The sequence below is a fragment of the Bos indicus x Bos taurus genome, chromosome 3 (assembly GCF_003369695.1).
Source record: "Bos indicus x Bos taurus breed Angus x Brahman F1 hybrid chromosome 3, Bos_hybrid_MaternalHap_v2.0, whole genome shotgun sequence".
NCBI classification, from domain to species: Eukaryota; Metazoa; Chordata; class Mammalia; order Artiodactyla; family Bovidae; genus Bos; species Bos indicus x Bos taurus.
In genome coordinates this window covers 53,464,881-53,484,788 of record NC_040078.1, presented here as the reverse complement: position 1 = coordinate 53,484,788, position 19,908 = coordinate 53,464,881, and the positions used below count along the sequence as shown (strand labels likewise).

At 41.9% G+C, this 19,908-nt stretch overlaps 1 protein-coding gene across 6 annotated transcripts in view; it reads left to right on the top strand.

Annotated features, from left to right (window-relative positions):
- The window catches only part of LRRC8D (leucine rich repeat containing 8 VRAC subunit D), a 130,843-nt gene extending 117,635 nt beyond the window's left edge, over window positions 1-13,208 (top strand). For all 6 annotated transcript variants that reach the window (XM_027536578.1, XM_027536573.1, XM_027536572.1 and 3 more), the window contains one exon: window positions 10,263-13,208. In XM_027536578.1, coding sequence (XP_027392379.1) covers window positions 10,265-12,841 — 2,577 coding nt within the window. In that variant the 5' untranslated portion in view covers window positions 10,263-10,264 and the 3' untranslated portion in view covers window positions 12,842-13,208. The remainder of the gene's footprint in view (window positions 1-10,262) is intronic.
- Window positions 13,209-19,908: the final 6,700 nt, after the last annotated feature.

Here is a 19,908-nt window from a genome sequence, read left to right as displayed (position 1 = left end):
CCTTCACTAATTTTGGGGGTTTTTTCTTCTTCTTTTTCCAGTTGTTTTAGGTGTAAAGTTAAGTTGTCTATTTGATGTTTTTCTTGTTTCTTGAGGTAGGATTGTATTGTTATAAACTTCCCTCTTAGAACTGCTTTTGCTGCATCCCATAGGTTTTGAATTGTTTTGTTTTCATTGTCATTTGTTTCTAGAATTTGTTTTATTTCCCTTTTGATTTCTTCAGTAACCTGTTGGTTATTTAGAAACATGTTGTTTAATCTCCATGTGTTTGTGTTTCTTACAGTTTTTTTCTTGTAATTGATATCTAGTCTCATAGCATTATAGTCGGAGAAGATGCTTGATACAGTTTCAGTTTTCTTAAATTTACTGAGGTTTGATTTGTGACCCAAGATGTGGTCTATCCTGGAGAATGTTCCATGTGCACTTGAGAAGATTGTGTATTCTGTATTTGGATTGAATGTCCTCAAGATATCAATGAGATCTGTCTCATCTAATGTATCATTTATGACTTGTGTTTCCTTATTAATTTTCTCTTTTGATGTTCTGTCCGTTGGTGTGAGTGGGGTATTAAAGTCTCCTACTATTATTGTGTTACTGTCAATTACTCCTTTTATGTCTGTTAGTTTTGTCTCATGTATTGAGTTGCTCCTATGTTGGGTGCATAGACATTTACAATTGTTATGTCTTCCTCTTGGATTGATCCCTTGATCATTATGTAGTGTCCTTCCTTATCTCTAATCTTCTTTATTTTAAGGTCTATGTTTTCTGATATGAGGATTGCTACTCCAGCTTTTTTTTGCTTCCTATTTGCATGGAATTTATTTTTCCATCCTCTCACTTTCAGTCTTTATGTGTTTTGAGATCTGAAGTGAGTTTCTTGTAGACAGCATATATTTGAGTCTTGTTTTTGTATCCATTCAGCCAGTCTGTGTCTTTTGGTTGGAGCATTTAATCCATTTACATTTAAAGTAATTATTGATATATGTGTTCCTATTGCCATTTTCTAATTGTTTGGGGTTGATTTTGTAGATCTTTTTTCTTCTGTTGTATTTCTTGACTATATAAGTCCATTTAACATTTGTTGTGAAGCTAGTTTGGTGGTACTGAATTCTCTTAACTTTTGCTTGTCTGAAAAGCTTTTTATTTCTCCATCAATTTTGAATGAGATCCTTGCTGGGTACAGTAATCTTGGTTGTATATTTTTCCCTTTCAGTACTTTAAATATATCCTGCCATGCCCTTCTGGCCTGCAGAGCTTCTGCTGAAAGATCAGCTGTTAATCCTTAGGGGTTTCCCTTGTATGTTACTTCTTGCTTCTCCCTTGCTGCTTTTAATATTCTTTCTTTGTGTTTAGTCTTTGTTAGTTTGATTAGTATGAGTTTTGGCGTGTTTTTCCTTGGGTTTATTCTGTATGGGACTCTGTGCCTCTTGGACTTGATTGGCTATTTCCTTTTCCATGTTGGGGAAATTTTCAACTATAATTTCTTCAAAATTTTTCTCATACCCTTTCTTTCTCTCTTCTTCTTCTGGGACCCCTATAATTTGAATGTTGGTGTGTTTGATACGGTCCCAGAAGTCTCTGAGACTGTCCTCAGCTCTTTTCATTCTTTTTACTTTATTCTGCTCTTCAGAAGTTATTTCCACCATTTTATCTTCCTACTTATTGATTTGCTCTTCTGCTTGAGATATTCTGCTATTGATTACTTCTAGAGTATTTTTAATTTCAGTAATTGTGTTGTTTTATGTTGTAATTGTGTTGTCTCTGTGTGCTTATTCTTTAATTCTTTTAGGTCTTTGCTAATTGGTTCTTGCATTTTCTCTATTTGGTTTTAAGGTTTTTGATCATCTTTACTATCATTATTCTGAATTCTTTTTCAGGTAACCATCCTATTTCCTCTTCATTTATTTGGACTTCTGTGTTTCTAGTTTGTTCCTTCATTTGTGCAGTATTTCTCTGCCTTTTCTCTTTTTTTTAAGTTATTGTATTTGAGGTCTCCTTTTCCCAGCCTTCAAGGAAAGTTGAATTCTTTCCTTGAAGAAGGTTGATTTCTTTCTTCCTTTTGGTTTCTGCCCTCCTAAGATTGGTCCAGTGGTTTGTGTGAGCTTCGTATAGGGTGAGATTTGTGCTGAGTTTTTGTTTGTTTTTCCTCTGACAGGAAGGCTGAGTGAGGTGGTACTCCTGTCTGCTGATGATTGGGTTTGTATTTTTGTTTTGTTTGTTGTTTAGATGAGGCGTCCTGCACAGGGTGCTACTGGTGGTTGGGTGATGCCGGGTCTTGTATCCAAGTGGTGTCCTTTGTGTGAGTTCTCACTATTTGATACTCCCTAGAGTTAGTTCTCTGGTAGTCTAGGGTCTTGGAGTCAGTGCTCCCACTCCAAAGGCTCAGAGTTTGATCTCTGGTCAGGAATCAAGATTCCACAAGTGGTTTGTTATGGCATTAAGGGAGAGTAAAACCAATATCCAAAAATGAGAAACCAAAGATGAACCCCAGACAAATGGCAGTTACAAAATCAGGTAAATAATAATTAAAATAATGGAATATACACATATACATATATACCCATGAGCAAAGTGAAAACAGTCCAACAAAAATAAAGTACAGTAGATTGATCTGGTAAACAAAGAAAATCAAAAATTATATTTACCAGTTAAGAACAAAACTAACTTAAGCACAAACTGGAAAACAAAACTAAAGCCAGGTGCCAAGTGGGGAATAAAGCAGTGAAAACAAAACTAACAAATACGTTGAGTGGAAAGGAAAGAAAGAAAAGAAAGAAAGAATAGATATGCAAAGTTAAATAGAGGTAGATGAAGAAGATTTATATACATTAAAGATAAACTGTAAGGGAAAAGAACAGTAGGAAAGGCAAATGAAGGAATAAATATAGAAAAAATATAATAGGTTTAAAAAATTAAAAATTAAAATTTTAAAAAAAGAGAAAAGAAAAAAAATGAAAGAAGAAAGAAAAGGGGGGAGAAAAAAGGAAAACTCCACAGAACTGCAAAAGCCCAGTGTAGAGGCAGAGGTTTATAACAACAAGAGAAAGTGTGACTGAATATACACATATACATATACCCATAAGCAAAATCAAAACAGTCCAACAAAAATTAAGTACAATAGATTGACCTAGCAAACAAAGGAAAACAAAAATTATATCTACCAGAACAAAACTAATTAAAGCACAAACTAGAAAACAAAGCAAGGTGCGAACTGGGGAATAAAGCAATGGAAATAAGACTAACAAATACATTCAGAGGAAAGGAAAGAAAGAAAAGAAAGAAAAAATAGATATGCAAAGTTAAATAAAGGTAGATAAAGAAGATGTATATCAGTTAAAGATTAACTGCAGGGGGAAAAGAACAGTAGGAAAAGCAAACAAAGAAATAAATGTAGAAAAAATAACAATAGGTTTAAAAAATTAAAAAAGAGAAAAGAAAAAGAGGAAATGCCACAGAACTGCAAAAGCCCAACATAGAGGTTTATAACAACAATTAAAAATGTGACTGAGGAAAAAGAAAAAAAAGCTCAAAAGTTTAGTTGGATTTCTTAGTGCCAATAAAATCGACAACTACAACAGAGAGGAGAAAAAAGAAAAAATCCAAAAGAATCTGCAGAACAAATCAAAAAATTAGAATAATAAATGTTTTTCTTGAGTCTCTGCTGTCAGAGTCCTTTCCTGTGCTGGGACTCACAGTCCACCTCACCTCCCTAGGATGCCCTCCAACACTGTAGTGATTTCTGGACCTGCTGTGGGGGCAGCTCAGATTCTAATCTGGTCCTACTCCTGTGTGTTCTTGCCTCCAATGTCCACAGCTATCAGAGCTAGTGTGTTTTCTTTTGTGGGAGCTCTCAGTGGCCTTTTATATATTCCATAGACACAGAATCTACTTGATCATGCAGATTTAATCTACAGCTTGTACAGTTTGTAGGAAGATTCTGGGTCTTCTTCCTTAGCCACACTGCCCCTGGGTTTCAATTGTGGTTTTATTTCCACATTCACATGTTGGTTGTCTGCTGGGGTTTAGCTCCTGAGGCTGCCCTGGAGCACTTAGGTTTGCCCCTGTGAGGGCCAGCTGTGGAAGTGGTGCAGCTGCTTGGGTTGCAGGGGTTCTGGCAGCACCAGGTGCTCAGGGGGGTTGGCGGCTAGGGCAGCAGGAAATATAGTGCTCTAGAAGGGTATGGCAACCAGTATTGGCCAGTATGTTCCAGTATTCTTGCCTGGAGAACCCCCTCTCTAAGAAGCCTGGCAGGCCACAGTCTACTGGGTCACAGAGAGTCGGACAGGACTGAAGCGACCTTGCATGCATAAACACAAGACTTTTTTTTTTTTTGCCTGTGGTAGCTCTGCCCCAGTGAGAGTTGAGTGTGAAGATGGTGCAGCTGCTTGGCTTGCAGGGACCCGGCAGCGCCAAGTGTTCAGGGACACAAACTTCCTCCGAGGCAGGAGTCTTTTTTTCCCAGCCTCTTGTACCTGGCAATCAGAAGGCCTCTTTGGCCAGTCTTTCTCCATAGCTCTGCCAGTACAGGCACTTAGAGGGATCCTTTGCATGGGGTCCTTCTCTGCTGTTCGGCACATCAGGCATATAGAGGGCCCCACCCTGTAGATCCTGAAGATTTCCCTGGTGGCTCAGATGGTAAAGCATGTGCCTACAATGTGGGAGACCCGGGTTCAATCCCTGGGTTGGGAAGAATCTCCTGGAGAAGGAAATGGCAACCCACTCCAGTATTCTTGCCTGGAAAATCCCATGGACAGAGGAGCCTGCTAGGCTACAGTCTGAGGTTGCAAAGTTCTTTCTTTCTTTTTACCCTGTAGATCAGTGCATCAGGCACTTAAAGGGGCCCCCGGGTGTGTTCCTACTCTGTAGTTCAGTGCATCAGTCACTTAAAGGAGCCCCCTGGGTGGGGTCCTACTCTGTAATTCAGTGTATCAGGTGTTTGATGGGCCAGCCTCTCTGTTGTTCAGCTGTTGATGCTGGCGTGTGGAGAGAAAGAGGCTATGGTAATGGTTTCACCCACTACGTGTGACAGCAGTATCGCCTTGCTTCCATGGCTGCCTGGCTTTCCTCCACAGGCATTTCCCACCATGGTCTCCTCCCTCACATCCCCTCAATCTGTCTTTCCACAGTCAACAGCAGCCCTCACACTGGGATTGTTCCACAATCCCTAAACTCCAGCTCCCAGCCGCTGCCCCTTCCAGGACACCCACGTTTCTGCCTGGCATATGTATGGTTGCAGCTGCTGCTGCTGCTAAGTCACTTCAGTCATGTCCGACTCTGTGCAACCCCATAGACAGCAGCCCACCAGGCTCCCCAGTCCCTGGGATTCTCCAGGCAAGAACACTGGAGTGGGTTGCCATTTCCTTCTCCAATGCATGAAAGTGGAAAGTGAAAGTGAAGTCGCTCAGTTGTGTCCAACTCTTCACGACCCCATGGACTGCAGCCTACCAGGCTCCTCCATCCATAGGATTTTCCAGGCAAGAGTACTGAAGTGGGGTGCCATTGCCTTCTCCAGAGAGTTGGTTTAGGCAATAAAATAACAAAGACTGAGGTCTAGCTTCTAAATTTTAATAGCTTTACTGGGATATAGTTCATATACTATAAAATATACTCATTTAAGATGTACAGTGATAGTCACTCAGCCATGTCCAACTCTGTGACCCCAGGGACTGTAGCCCACCAGGCTCCTCAGTCCATGGAATTTCCCAGGCAAGAATACTAGAGTGGGTTGCCATTTCTTTCTCCCGGGGATCTTCCCAGGGATCGAACCCAGGTCTCTTACATTGCAGGCAAATTATTTACTGTCTAAGGCAACAGGGAAGCCCATTAAGGTGTACAATTCAGTGCTTAATTTAGGTATAGTCACAGGGTTGTCAAACCATCATCATTTCTAATTTCTGAATCTGTTAGTTGTTGGTTTATTTTACTGTCATTGGTCGTAAGATAAGAAATAGAATCATATATCATAAAATAATGTAGACCCATTCTCTATAATTTTCTGATTCATCTTTGTCCAACCAAAGTCCAGTAATTTCCCCCTTTGAACTTTAGTCCAAAAAGCTTCCTCACCATCCATGAGAAATATTTGCTTATAGGATATTAAGCTGATTTTCATATGTGCCGTAGAGAAGTCTTTGAATGTGAAATCTACTTCCTTATAATGTAATTCTTAAAGATACATAAAGGGGACCCCAAAACATGTATGCAATTAGTATTTATTAATGTGCCTTCTTCAAGTTAAAAAGAAAAAATCCCCTAATAACCATTGATAGCCATTTCTGACTAATGGCTAAGGAGATCAAGCCTCAGGATATCTAGATACAGTCTCCTCCCTCATTAACTTGACTTTTAGATTATAAAAAATTCACCTGAGGATCATAAGAGACTTAATAAACTATGTTATATGAATACGTAGTTAATGTACTTTGTACACACAAATGTATATTATATATGAAGAGCAATTTTTATTTTCAAAGTGCCACTGCATCTTTAATTCAGGTAGTGGTTGAAACACTTCCAGTTTTCCACCCAGTTTTTGATAGGTGAAATTGGAGAATGGACACATTAATTGAAGTCCTGTGTTCAAGATAAGACCTAGTCAGTGGTCGACATTGCAAAAAAGTACTGGTTTCCTGCCTATGGCTCAGGCACTTCCTTATAACTTCATTGAAACCATCCTTGGTTTCCATCTCTTGACTTACCCATTAAATGTGATATCTATACAGAGACATACTAGACTAATAATAGAATAACATTAGAATGTACAGATGTGAGAACTGGACCATAAAGAAGGCTTAGCACCAAAGAATTGATGCTTTTGAACTGTGGTGGTAAAGAAGATTCTTGAGAGCCCCTTGGATAACAAGGAGATCAAACCAGTCAATCCTAAAGGAAATCAACCCTGAATATTCACTGGAAGAACTGATGCTGAAGCTCCAATTATTTGGCCAACTGATGTGAAGAGCTGACTCTGGGAAAGGCCCTGATGCTGGGAAAGATTGAGGGCAAGAGAAGAGGGCAACAAAGAATGAGATGGTTGGATGGCATCACTGACTCAGTGGACATGAGTTTGAGCAAACTCAGGGAGATAGTGAAGGACAGAGAAGCCTGGTGTGCTGCTGTTCATAGGGTCACAAAGAGTCGGACATGACTTAGCGACTGAACAACAAGAATTCCTTATAGTTTCTGTAACATAATTTCTCCCATGTGTCTATGCTATTGATTTGCTATTTGTTCTGCCAAAATTATATTCCTCTACTCCTCACAACCACATGGAAGTTCTCATCCTTCCGGTCTCATCTGAAAAACCAGATCTCTGCAGTCCTCCCATTTGCCCAGTGTGGCTGTAAGTTTGCCCTGTTCTGTGCCTCCCCTGTACTTTGCATTAACCAGGTAAGAGCGATTTTCTTACCATGTCATAATAATACACTTATTGCTTGTCATCTACCATTTGAGCAGGAGCTCTTTGCGGGACCATTTCTATCTGCTTCTCCATGGTGCCTGACGCATGTTTTTTTTAAAATTCTGAGTGAATGTCATGAAAGGTTGTTCTAGGGAAGGTGTTGATTACATAATTTCATTCCTCTGTCTCCTGAAAGCCAAGGACAACAGTGAAAAGGTCCTTCCTTCAACAGCCAAGCCTTAACCAAGAGCACAGTCAGTGGATAACAGTGTGATAGAGACAGAGATTTGAAGATGAAAGATTCTGTTAGCTCTGTCACTTAATTGGCTCAGGAAGGTCACTTAAGATTTTTGTGCCTCAGGTTTCCTCATATCCTTGGGCAATAGTAATGCCTAGTTCACTGGGTTATTGTGAGAATCAGTTGAGACATTTTATGGAAAAGTAGCTTGCAAACTGGAAAGCGCTGCAAACATGAGAAGAGACCTTAGAATCTGGTAGAAAGAACAGGTGGTTTGGCCTTAAATAAGATTTTCAGTCCAGACTCCACCACTAATTATTTGACCTGCACAATTTAACTCCTGAGAGCCTATGTCTTTGCTTGTCAAAGGAAAGCAATAACACTTAGGCAGCTTAAAGTAATGTTGTGAAGGTTAGATGGAATCCAGGCAATGTTCCATTTATAGTCCATCGGTGTATGTTCAACGGTTAGCAACCAGCGCTTTTGCACATTGTATATTCATACCTCTGCACCCTCTTTTCTATGGCAGATTTTACCCCAGGGAGAGCAGGCCCTTCCTCTCAGGCCAGGGAGAGGACAGTAAGGGCAGGCTGCTGGAGGAAGTTACTGAATCTCCCGGCCTGTGACCCCAGCTGGCCTGGGTGTGCCTTGGGACAGGGGTGAGGCAAAGCCTCAGTGTGGTGTCCCAGCACATTCCTAGGGCAGCTGTTTCTACTGCAGCTTCTTTTACCATTTCTTTTTGAAGCTCCTTATTGAAGTTAAAGCATGCATACCAAAAAGGTACATAGCCTAAGTGTATAGATCACGTTTTATAAATTGAATACACCCATGTAACCAGATCATTCATTCTCATTACTGCCTGATGTTCCACTTTGTAAATGCACCACATCTGATTTTTCTGTTCTAGTGCTGATGGACGTTTGGAAAATCTACAGTTTAGGGGTGTTGCAGAGTGCCTTTGTGATTGCTAATTCATGTCTTTTGATGGGTATATGTATTTCTCATGGGTGTATACTTAGCAGTGGGAGTGCTGGGCCATAGAGTGTGCATATATTCAGTTTGGGTAAATATTAAAAAAAATTTTCCCAGCATATTTGTATAAATTCATACTCCCACCAGAAGTGTTTGACTTCTAATTGCTCCACATCCTCACCTCTTCAGTATTATCTGTATTTTTAATTTTAGGAGTTATAAGACTGTGTAGCATTTTGGAGGTGGAATCATTCCCTCAGCCCCCAAAGCTTCAAATTTAATATGTTCATTTTCAGGAAAGTGCTGTGTACAGAAGCAGGGGATTGTGAAGATACAAAGCTCCTGCTATGGTGCTTGGTATACGGAAGGAAGATGACAAATGATAGCTGCTATCATTATCATCCTCCTTGACATCATCATCATCACTAATCACTGCCTTCTCTGCTCTTAAGGGCAGAGAGCAGGACACGGTAGACCCAAGGGTGAATAAGACATAGTCTCTACCCAGTAGCAGCTCAAGAGCTAGTTGAAGAGGCCAACACTGGAAATAGATTCTTTTTAGAGTGTACAATAGGAACTTGAGAAAGAGGTAGTGCTTGAGCTGGGACTTGAAGAATAAGTCAGAGTTCAACAGGAAAAGAAAGGAAATGGCAGGGGCACAAAACCTTTGGGGAGCGGCTGCTGTGGGCAGCATATTAGAAGAGAAGAGCCATCTGAGGCTGGAATCATTGTGTGCTGGTGTTGGTTTTTCAGGTGTTGTCACCCTTGCTAGGATGCATGGGGCAGAGCTGGTGACCATTCGGTGTCAGTGTGACATTACAGTACTCTGCTGCTGTGTTCTCCACCCTGTATCTTTTATTTTCTTCCTTCTCTAGGAAAATAGTCAGCCATCTCTTCTCTCTCTTGGGATCAAAACCTGTCCCGAGTACAAGGTGCTTGAAAACCACCTCTGAAGGTTTGATAGCTGCAAAATGTCAGTGATTACAAGGATCCCACAGCTTCTTTGCTGTGTGTTCCTTTAACTATGTTTATGTTGAGAACTGGCTAACAGTTTTTATTCTCGTGTGGGTCCAGGTTGCTTGTGGTTGCAGTTAAGTTTAATAAAATGCTCTTCTGCCCAGTGCCATATGGAGACCATGAATAAATGTTCTTGAGGAATTTTGATGATTATAATGATGGCGATAAAGGTGATGATCAAGAACTAGTACAATGTCTCATTAATTGAGCATCAACTGTGTGTCAAGCATTGGCTGTATAACACTAAGGAAGATGGACATGATCCCTATGCCCATGGAACTTAGAATCTTAGGGAGGATTAGACAAGTAAACAGTTGGTTCTACTAATATAATAAGGGCTGTGATGGATAGAGGTACATAGTTCTCTCATAGTACATAGAATCAAAGAGGCACCTCACCCATACTAGGAATCAGGGAGGGCTTCCTGGGAAAGGCAACATAAACTGATAGGCTCGTGGAGAGAAGTGGGGAGGAAGTATTCCAGGCAGAGAAAACAGTGTTTCGGAGGAGTAGAGTGTAGGGGAGGTTGGCTGATTGGAGAAGCTGGAAGAAGAGGCTAGAAATAGAAAGCATTTTGCCACTTAATGTTTTCATTTGCATCTGTGTCATAATATCTTTTGTTTGCCTGTTTTCTAGGAATGTTTACCCTTGCGGAAGTTGCTTCACTTAATGACATTCAGCCAACTTACCGAATCCTGAAACCATGGTGGGACGTGTTTATGGATTACCTGGCTGTTGTTATGCTGATGGTAGCCATCTTTGCAGGAACCATGCAACTTACCAAAGATCAAGTGGTCTGCTTGCCAGTATTGCCAGCTCCTATAAATTCAAAGGCACATGCTACACCAGGAAATGCCGACATTACCACCAACATCCCGAAGATGGAATCAGCCACAGACCAAGACCAAGATGGGCGGATGACAAATGAGATTTCCTTTGGCGCATCCGCTGTGACACCTGACATACCTCTCAGAGCCACATATCCTCATGCAGATTCCACGGCTCCAAATCAGGAGGCCAAGAAAGAGAAGAAAGACCCAACAGGCCGAAAAACAAACTTGGATTTCCAGCAATATGTATTTATTAATCAGATGTGTTACCATCTGGCCCTTCCGTGGTATTCCAAGTACTTTCCATACCTTGCTCTTATACATACTATTATTCTCATGGTCAGTAGCAACTTTTGGTTCAAATATCCTAAAACATGCTCAAAAGTAGAGCATTTCGTTTCAATCTTAGGAAAGTGCTTTGAATCTCCTTGGACTACTAAAGCATTGTCTGAGACAGCGTGTGAAGACTCGGAGGAAAACAAGCAGAGAATAACAGGTGCCCAGACTCTACCAAAGCATGTGTCTACCAGCAGTGATGAAGGGAGCCCCAGCGCCAGCACCCCAATGATCAACAAGACTGGATTCAAATTTTCAGCCGAGAAGCCTGTGATCGAAGTCCCCAGCATGACCATCCTGGATAAAAAGGACGGGGAACAGGCCAAAGCCCTGTTCGAGAAAGTGCGGAAGTTCCGTGCTCACGTGGAAGACAGTGACTTGATCTATAAACTCTATGTGGTCCAAACAGTTATCAAAACAGCCAAATTCATTTTTATTCTCTGCTACACAGCAAACTTTGTCAACGCAATCAGCTTTGAACACGTCTGCAAGCCCAAAGTGGAGCACCTGACTGGTTACGAGGTGTTTGAGTGCACCCACAACATGGCGTACATGCTGAAAAAGCTGCTCATCAGTTACATATCCATTATTTGTGTGTATGGTTTTATCTGCCTCTACACTCTCTTCTGGTTATTCAGGATTCCTTTGAAGGAATATTCTTTTGAAAAAGTCAGAGAAGAGAGCAGTTTCAGTGACATTCCAGATGTCAAAAATGATTTTGCGTTCCTTCTCCACATGGTAGACCAGTATGACCAGCTCTATTCCAAGCGTTTTGGGGTGTTCTTGTCAGAAGTCAGTGAAAATAAACTTCGGGAAATTAGTTTGAACCACGAGTGGACATTTGAAAAACTGAGGCAGCACGTGTCACGCAACGCCCAGGACAAGCAGGAGCTCCATTTGTTTATGCTCTCCGGCGTGCCTGATGCTGTCTTTGACCTCACAGACCTGGATGTGCTAAAACTCGAGCTGATTCCAGAAGCTAAACTTCCTGCTAAGATTTCTCAGATGACTAATCTCCAAGAGCTTCACCTGTGCCACTGCCCTGCAAAAGTGGAGCAGACTGCTTTCAGCTTTCTCCGTGATCACTTGAGATGCCTTCACGTGAAGTTCACTGATGTGGCAGAAATCCCTGCCTGGGTGTATCTGCTCAAAAACCTTCGCGAACTGTACTTGATAGGCAATTTGAACTCTGAAAACAATAAGATGATAGGCCTCGAATCTCTCCGAGAGTTGCGGCACCTTAAGATCCTCCACGTGAAGAGCAATTTGACCAAAGTCCCCTCCAACATTACTGATGTGGCCCCACATCTCACCAAGTTAGTCATTCATAATGACGGCACTAAACTCCTGGTACTGAACAGCCTTAAGAAAATGATGAATGTTGCCGAGCTTGAACTCCAAAACTGTGAGCTAGAGAGAATTCCACATGCTATTTTCAGCCTCTCTAACTTACAGGAACTGGATTTAAAGTCAAATAACATCCGCACAATTGAAGAAATCATCAGTTTCCAGCATTTAAAACGACTTACTTGTTTAAAATTATGGCATAATAAAATTGTCACCATTCCACCCTCCATCACCCACGTCAAAAACTTGGAGTCACTTTATTTCTCTAACAACAAGCTGGAATCCCTACCGGTGGCAGTGTTTAGTTTACAGAAACTCAGATGCTTAGATGTGAGTTACAACAACATTTCCATGATCCCAGTAGAAATAGGATTGCTTCAGAACCTGCAGCATTTGCATATCACGGGGAACAAAGTGGACGTTCTGCCGAAACAGCTGTTTAAATGTGTTAAGATGAGGACTTTGAATCTAGGGCAGAACTGTATCACATCCCTCCCAGAGAAGATCGGTCAGCTGTCACAGCTCACCCAGCTGGAGCTAAAGGGGAACTGCTTGGACCGCCTGCCAGCCCAGCTGGGCCAGTGTCGCCTGCTCAAGAAAAGTGGGCTTGTGGTGGAAGATCACCTTTTTGACACCCTTCCCCTCGAAGTCAAAGAAGCGTTGAATCAAGATATAAATATTCCCTTTGCAAATGGGATTTAAACTGAGATCCTGCATGCACATACGTGTGCAGGAACCACTTCCTAGATTGCAGATGTTCATGTACCAGTTATTGCAAGATGATGCATTTTAGGAGTAGATACACCTCTAAAAATACAACACAGGGAGAGGACGCATAGAAGGCTGATAGAAGACATAACTGAATGTTCAGCGTTTGTAGTGTTTTAAGTCATTTACTTCCAAATCTTTTCTCTCTTTTTCTTTTTTCTGGGGAAAGGGAAGGAAAAATTATAATCACTAATCTTGGTTTCTTTTTAAATTGTTTGTAACTTGGATGCTGCCGCTACTGAATGTTTACAAATTGCTTGCCTGCTAAAGTAAATGATTAAATTGACATTTTCTTACTATACCACCTTTTTTTGAGGTGTCTTGATTTACTTTGCTTAATTGGTATAATAATGCTTTAATTCAGACCACTGAAGGCACATCAGGCAAATTTAGATTTGCTGAAATACTGATTTCTTTTTTGTTTGAATTTCAAGCACCTAAAATAAGTACTTCTTATAATATTTAACTGGTGTTACCACTTCTGAGAATCCCATTTTATAGATTTTACACTCTTGAAGACCTGAAATGCAGCAAAAGAGTGTAGATCATTGAGAGAGTTTGGTTTGTTTGTTTTTTAAGAATAAATATCAAAGAAAAAAGAACTCTCTCCTTACTAATAGTTGTTTTTCATAGTCTGGAGTTCTGATCATATGATATGCTTTTCTATCACTACTATAGAGCTGCCAATAAATAGAAAATGTTAGTTTAAAATAAATTTAATTACAACCAAAATAAAATTTTAATGTTTTAATGACTAACATCTTTCCAATTTATCACCATTTGGAAGATAACACAAATTCAAAGCAAATATCATTAAATTACTTACCCTTTGCACTGTTGTGGGGAAAAAAGTAGGATTTGTAGTTCATTGAATTGGAAAACTATTTCTATTCATTTTAGTGACAGGCTGTACTTCTTGTGTTTGTCTGCAGCTAGGAAGGGTCATGTTCAGGGAAATGCTAGCCGAATGTACTTTTTGGGTGATGATTTTTCCTTCTTTATCTAACTTAGAAAGTAGCTAAATCGATCTCAGAAAATCAAAAAAATTCCCTGGTACCTGTCTGTATAGGTTGGCAGGTATTTCATAGGCTTTTGTACACTTGGATAGTCTCTCATCACACCTTAGCATGGCTTGAAAGATTCTGCAGAGAATGTGCAAAGATGGACTTGCATGCATGCTTTTCCTCCCCTAAATTGATCTCTGGGGCTGCTGGCCTGTTGCAGGTGGTGCTGGTCTTTGCCTACTGTATAGCTTCTGCATATTTACCTTCAGAGGCGTTATCACTGATAGAAGCTGCAGCCACCGTGGCTGAATGAGCAACCGACCCCAGCGTCAGCATCCTGGCCACTCCCTCTCTTCCTAGAAGACTTGAGGTAGAAGAGTAACTTGAAAGGCCAGGTTTAGAAAATCAGAGGACCGTGACTGAGTTTTGGTGTAAGCAAGTTCTCTCCGGAACAGGCATCTTCCATTTCTCTCAGCATTCACTGATATATTCACTGGTATTGATCATGTACCTACTTTGTGCTTTGGAAATTCAAGGAACTGAGGATTCACTGTTGGAATAAGTCACAGCCTTGTGTTTATAACAGACTGTGTGAGATCATATCAATTAGGCAACTAATACAAATAATTGGTTATAGTTGTCATGTAGAAGGCGTACAGAATCTGTGCATGAATAACAGCTGGGAGGGGGCACATTTGGTTCAAGTGGAGGTTCAGGGAAGTTTGCACTTGGAAACTCTGCCTGTCAACACTCCTGGACATTTCCTCCCCACCAGCCCCACAGGGCGCTGTTCTCCCTAAAGAGTAAGGCCACCACCCAAAATTGGTACAACATCTTTAGAAGGATGCCTCACTTGTGAGATAAACAGGCCAGATCTTAGGATCCTTGCTTTATGGACTAGGAAGCTTGTTTTCCTCTCTAAAAAGTGCATGTTGTTCTTGTAGGCACAGGTGACAGCCTTCCCACAGCTCAACTTGCTTGTCAGAGGAGAGGCCTGGAGGAACCCAGAGTCTGACCCTCCCACAGCTTGACACTGGCAGCTGCCCTTAGGCACCTGTTTCTTTATCAATACTTGGGGTTCAGTCACTTAGAACTGATTGGTATTACATGCCTTCAAACAATATCAAGGGGTATCTTTGCTCTTACCCAAACTTCTATTGACTTTATCAGCCCTTAATGATTTCCTTGAACTCTGAAGAGTTCACGGTCAATTGATTTAAATGCCGCATTCCTTGCCACTGTTTGCAAATAGCCGTATTTTAAAAGAGGATTCCTAAGAAATGCTGATTCATCCAACAGATTTTAAATGCGCTGGGTCTTGGAGTCTCAATAAAACAGCAGATGAGATTATGGGCCCAAATATACCATCAACCCATATGTCTTCACAAATTTATGTTGGCACTGCACACTCTAGACATGGGGAAAACACAAGTTAAAATGTACAAGTTTGGCTTACTAGCATTTTTGTATCTTCTAAAGTTCCTTGAGCACCACTTGAAGAAAATTATTTTGAAGTATCTTTAAATGTTCCATGTATATGCGAATCCCTGAGAACTTGGCTTATTTTCAGCTCCTTGACTTTTTCCCATCAACATTCAGTTTTGGCTTAGCGGAGAGGATTGGCTTTTTCAGGGGTTCAGAAAGACGAGCTGAGATTGTTACTGGGGCCCCATTCGTAGTAGTAATTTGTTGTTGTTTAGTCTGTAAGTCGGAGAAGGCAGTGGCACCCCACTCCAGTACTCTTGCCTGGGAAATCCCACGGACAGAGGGGCCTGGTAGGCCACAGTCCATGGGGTCGCTAAGAGTCGGACACGACTGAACGACTTCACTTTCACTTTTCACTTTCATGCATTGGAGAAGGAAATGGCAACCCACTCCAGGGTTCTTGCCTGGAGAATCCCAGGGACGGGGGAGCCTGGTGGGCTGCCATCTATGGGGTCGCAGAGTCGGACACGACTGAAGTGACTTAGCAGCAGCAGCAGTCTGTAAGTCGAGTCTGACTCTGCAACCCCATGGACTGTACCCCACCAGGCTCCTTTGTCCATGGATTCTGCAGGGGAGAATACTGGAATGGGTTGCCATTTCCTCCTCCAGGGGATTTTCCTGACCCAGGAATTGAACCCACATCTCCTGTGTCTCCTGCACTGCAGGTGATTCTTAGCAATTTGATAATAGGTAGAAAGAGTTCATTCTCTGTAAGCCCTGGGCAACATTCCTGATCATTTGACATTTTTCATGTGCAAAGGAAAATGTCTTATGTTTTATTAGTATTATTGCTAGTACTTTTTCTGACTGCCTCTCCTGGACTCAGCTTCAGCCAGCAGCTAAACTCAAAGTTGCTGATGGAGCAAGCTCCCAAGTGCCCTTGAGACCAGCGCCCACTGGCTGTTTCCATTCACCTGCTGAAGTGAAGCCAGAGGGCTGTCCTCTCCCTCAGACCTCTGGCAGCGCTTGCGTCAGTAATTCATTCCAATAAAATGGTCCCTTTATCATCCTTAAACAAAGACTGTACTAACAAAAAGCCCCTTTCATGAAAAGAAGAAGGAAAGGAAAAAAAAAAAAAAAAAAACCTGGAAAACAGTTTTCAAACGTCCTCTAACTTGTGACTGACACAAAGAAGTGGCCCCATCTGGCCTAGCCAGCTGTGGCCCTTCTGGGACAGCACATTAGATATTTAGAGCAGTGTCTGCTGGTGGGGAGGAGGCAGAAGGCCAGAGCCCTTGCCCCTCAAGTCTGGCCTAGGCTGGGGAGGTGGTCATACCACCAACATCAGGGGGAAAAGCCCCTTAACTGGCCAGTCTTAAAACTCGAAAGAGGAATAGTGGTCCCGTCTTCATCCTTACTACTTCTGGAAATACAGTTGCTAAATTGCCCCAGGTAAGCTACAACTTGCTGGTGGAAATGAGCAAGCTGTTTTGCTTGGTCAGTCCTGCAGGGCTTCATCTCTGACTCATGACTCGCCACCCTCCCACAGTGCAGGACCTCTCTGATAAAAACTGCCCCCTAATTAGTTCTTTTTTACTCCCAAGATGTCAGGCTCTGGAGTGAGAGTGTCTGGATTTGAATCCTGCCTCGGCCTCAGCTGTATGACCATAGCAAGTAACTTAACCTCTCTAAGCCTCAGTTGCTTTATCTGTAAATAGGAATAATAATGTGTGTCCATGTGTGCTCAATCACTTCAGTCGTGACTCAAAGTCAAGTATTGCGACCCCTTGGATTGTAGCCCACCAGGCTCCTCCGTCCATCGGATTCTCCAGGCAAGAATACTGGAGTGAGTTACCATGTCCTCCAGGGGATCTTCCCGACCCAGGGGTGGAACCTGAGTATCTTGCATCTCCTGCATTGACAGGGGGTTCTAGAGCCACCTGGGAAGCCTGGAAATAATAATGCCTTCCAATGGCATTTTTTTTGGTGAAGACGGAATGATTTAAGGGACTCTGTCTGGCAGAGAGTAAGTACTCAATAACATTCAGCTAGCATTATTTTTATCCCCAACTGTGACAGAGACAATTAGCCTTCCTTAATATGCATTCTCAACTTCCTTAGTCATGGGATTTTCAGTGAACACCTGAAAACATAAAATATGTGTAACATAAAATATGTGTAAAATAAATTATTTCCCAAACTTACTTGAGACTAGATGTGGCCAAATGACTTAATTCTAGCCCAGAAGGTGGGAATGAAAGTGGAACATGCAATTTCCGAATCAGGCCCTTAAGGAGAAAGGCAACCGTACCTTTCATTCACCATGGCAACCAGAGAGAGGAAGCGTGATAGTTGACTGCTTATAATTAATTATATATCATTCTCCCAAGAACCTGAGGTTTTGAAGGTCCTACAACCACTCTAGTGACATACACACTCGTGCTCAACACACGGACACCCTTCACAGACTCAGGTAGCTAAATCCATTTCATTGTTTAACCTTCAGACTGGGTCTGGGTTAGCTGCTTGAAGCTCACCCAGCCGTGGGATAACCTGCTCAGAGCCTTTTCTGAATGTCCCTGGGAAACTGCCAAGTAGCCTGTCATGAAAATTGGCTGGAGTAGTTTCAAGGGTAGACCTGCCCAAAGGAATCACCCAGGTGTTAAGCCAAACTGTGTAGATACTGTAAACAAATACATTTCTCACTTTGCCACTGGAAAACTGTAAATAGTAGCCTCAGGATTCAGTACTTTGAAATGAAGTACTGCCTGAGTGGAACTCTCTTTAAGATGTATCTTGAAGGGTTTAACTCAGATCTTTGCAGCAATTTAGGCCTGCTGGCTCTTTATCTGGCATTGGTTGTGGTGAAAACAGCTGGTCACCAGCCAGATGATAACCCTCCATCTTCTTGAAGACGGTGATTAAATCACTCATCCTCTCTTCCCCAGGATGTTGTGAAGATTGTGTCAGCACAATGACTAGAGCTCCCTAGAGATAAACAGTGCCTGAATAGTTCGCTATTAATTTATCATCACGGTCAGCAGGAAATTCAGTTGAAGACAGTGCTTTCATCTCTGCCTAACAAGTAGCTGATGCATAATCAGGCTTCTACCTTCCACTTCTCAATTCTAAGCAACTGCTGTTATTTTAGGAGATTATTTGGGAGATTATTTGTTTCAGGTTTCCATTTCTGAAAGTGGAAGAAGATAGAAAGTAGATTGGACAATGTAAGTAGGAATAATCATAGCTCGGATTCTATGCTAGAGGAACACAACTCACTTTGATTTATTGACTACTTGTCATGCAGACCTGGGAGGTGTGGATTATCCCTGTGATAGAGATGAAGAAGACCCTGGTGCTGGGAAAAGATTGAGGGCAGGAGGAGAAGGAGGCAACAGAGGATAAGATGGTTGGATGGCATCACTGACTCAATGGACATGAGTTCGAGCAAATCGAAGAGGTAGTGAAGGTCAGGGAAGCCTGGCATGCTGCAGTCCATGGGGTCGCAAAGAGACATGACAGTGTCTGAACAATAACAGGAGATGAAGAAACTGTGAAGACAGGCGATCTGCCCAAGGTCACCTAGCCAGCAGGTGACAGGAGCACTGCTAAGGCAGACAATGACTTATCTGATCCCATTTAATCCTCACAAGACCACTACAACAAAGGCATTATCCCCATTTAGGAGATGAAGAAACTGTATCAGAGAGGCTGATTTGTCTCTGGTCCCACCTTATAAGTGGCAGATACTGGTCACAAACCAGAGCTCGGCTCTTCCACCCAACTACACGGCGGATGTCTGGGGCTCTGTCAGCAATTCCAAAAGAGGTTTTGAAATCTGTGTTGACATCCGGTTACATAAATCTGCCCCAGGCTAGGATTTTCCTTCATTCTTTAGTACTAGAGAAAAGTTTTTGATGTGTCTCAGCATCTGCCCTTAGCCTCACGACTTGCTTCCTCTGTTCGGCTGCCTGACAGTTGTGAAAGGGCACTCCACCCAAGGTAATGGAATTAGTACCTTCACTAAATGTTCAAGGCATGACTGTCTTTACTCATGGTCATTTATTCTGAAATGAGAAAGCTCTGTTTGGGCTATGTGATGCAGAGTAAACGTGGCAGAGAGTGACATTCAACAGGTCCAGAAAGGTGGGTGCACAAAAACAGTAACATGTGCCAGGCCCTCTGGGCAGATGTGACTTTCCTGTCCAGCCTGGCATTTCAGACCCAGATTCTCAAGCTGTTACTAACCCAGCCTGCATCATCCTGACATTTAGTTTTACTGGATTTCTTCTGTTAGTCACTATACTCCACTATCTGGGCTGGAAGAGAAATGGGATATCTGTGGTCCATGTAGAGAAAGAACCCAGTTTCACATGGAAGAATCTAAGAAGAAGAAAGCAGGTACCACCTTCCCCCGTGGCTCCACTGCTGGTATCCCTGTATCTACAATTGCCACCTCCAGATTTGTATTTTGATTTTTTTTTTTTTTGCCTTCCTTCCTTATCCATTTAAATTTGTTCTACTATCTTACCTAAAGTCAGCTCAGTTTGATGGAACAAATTTTCACCAAAA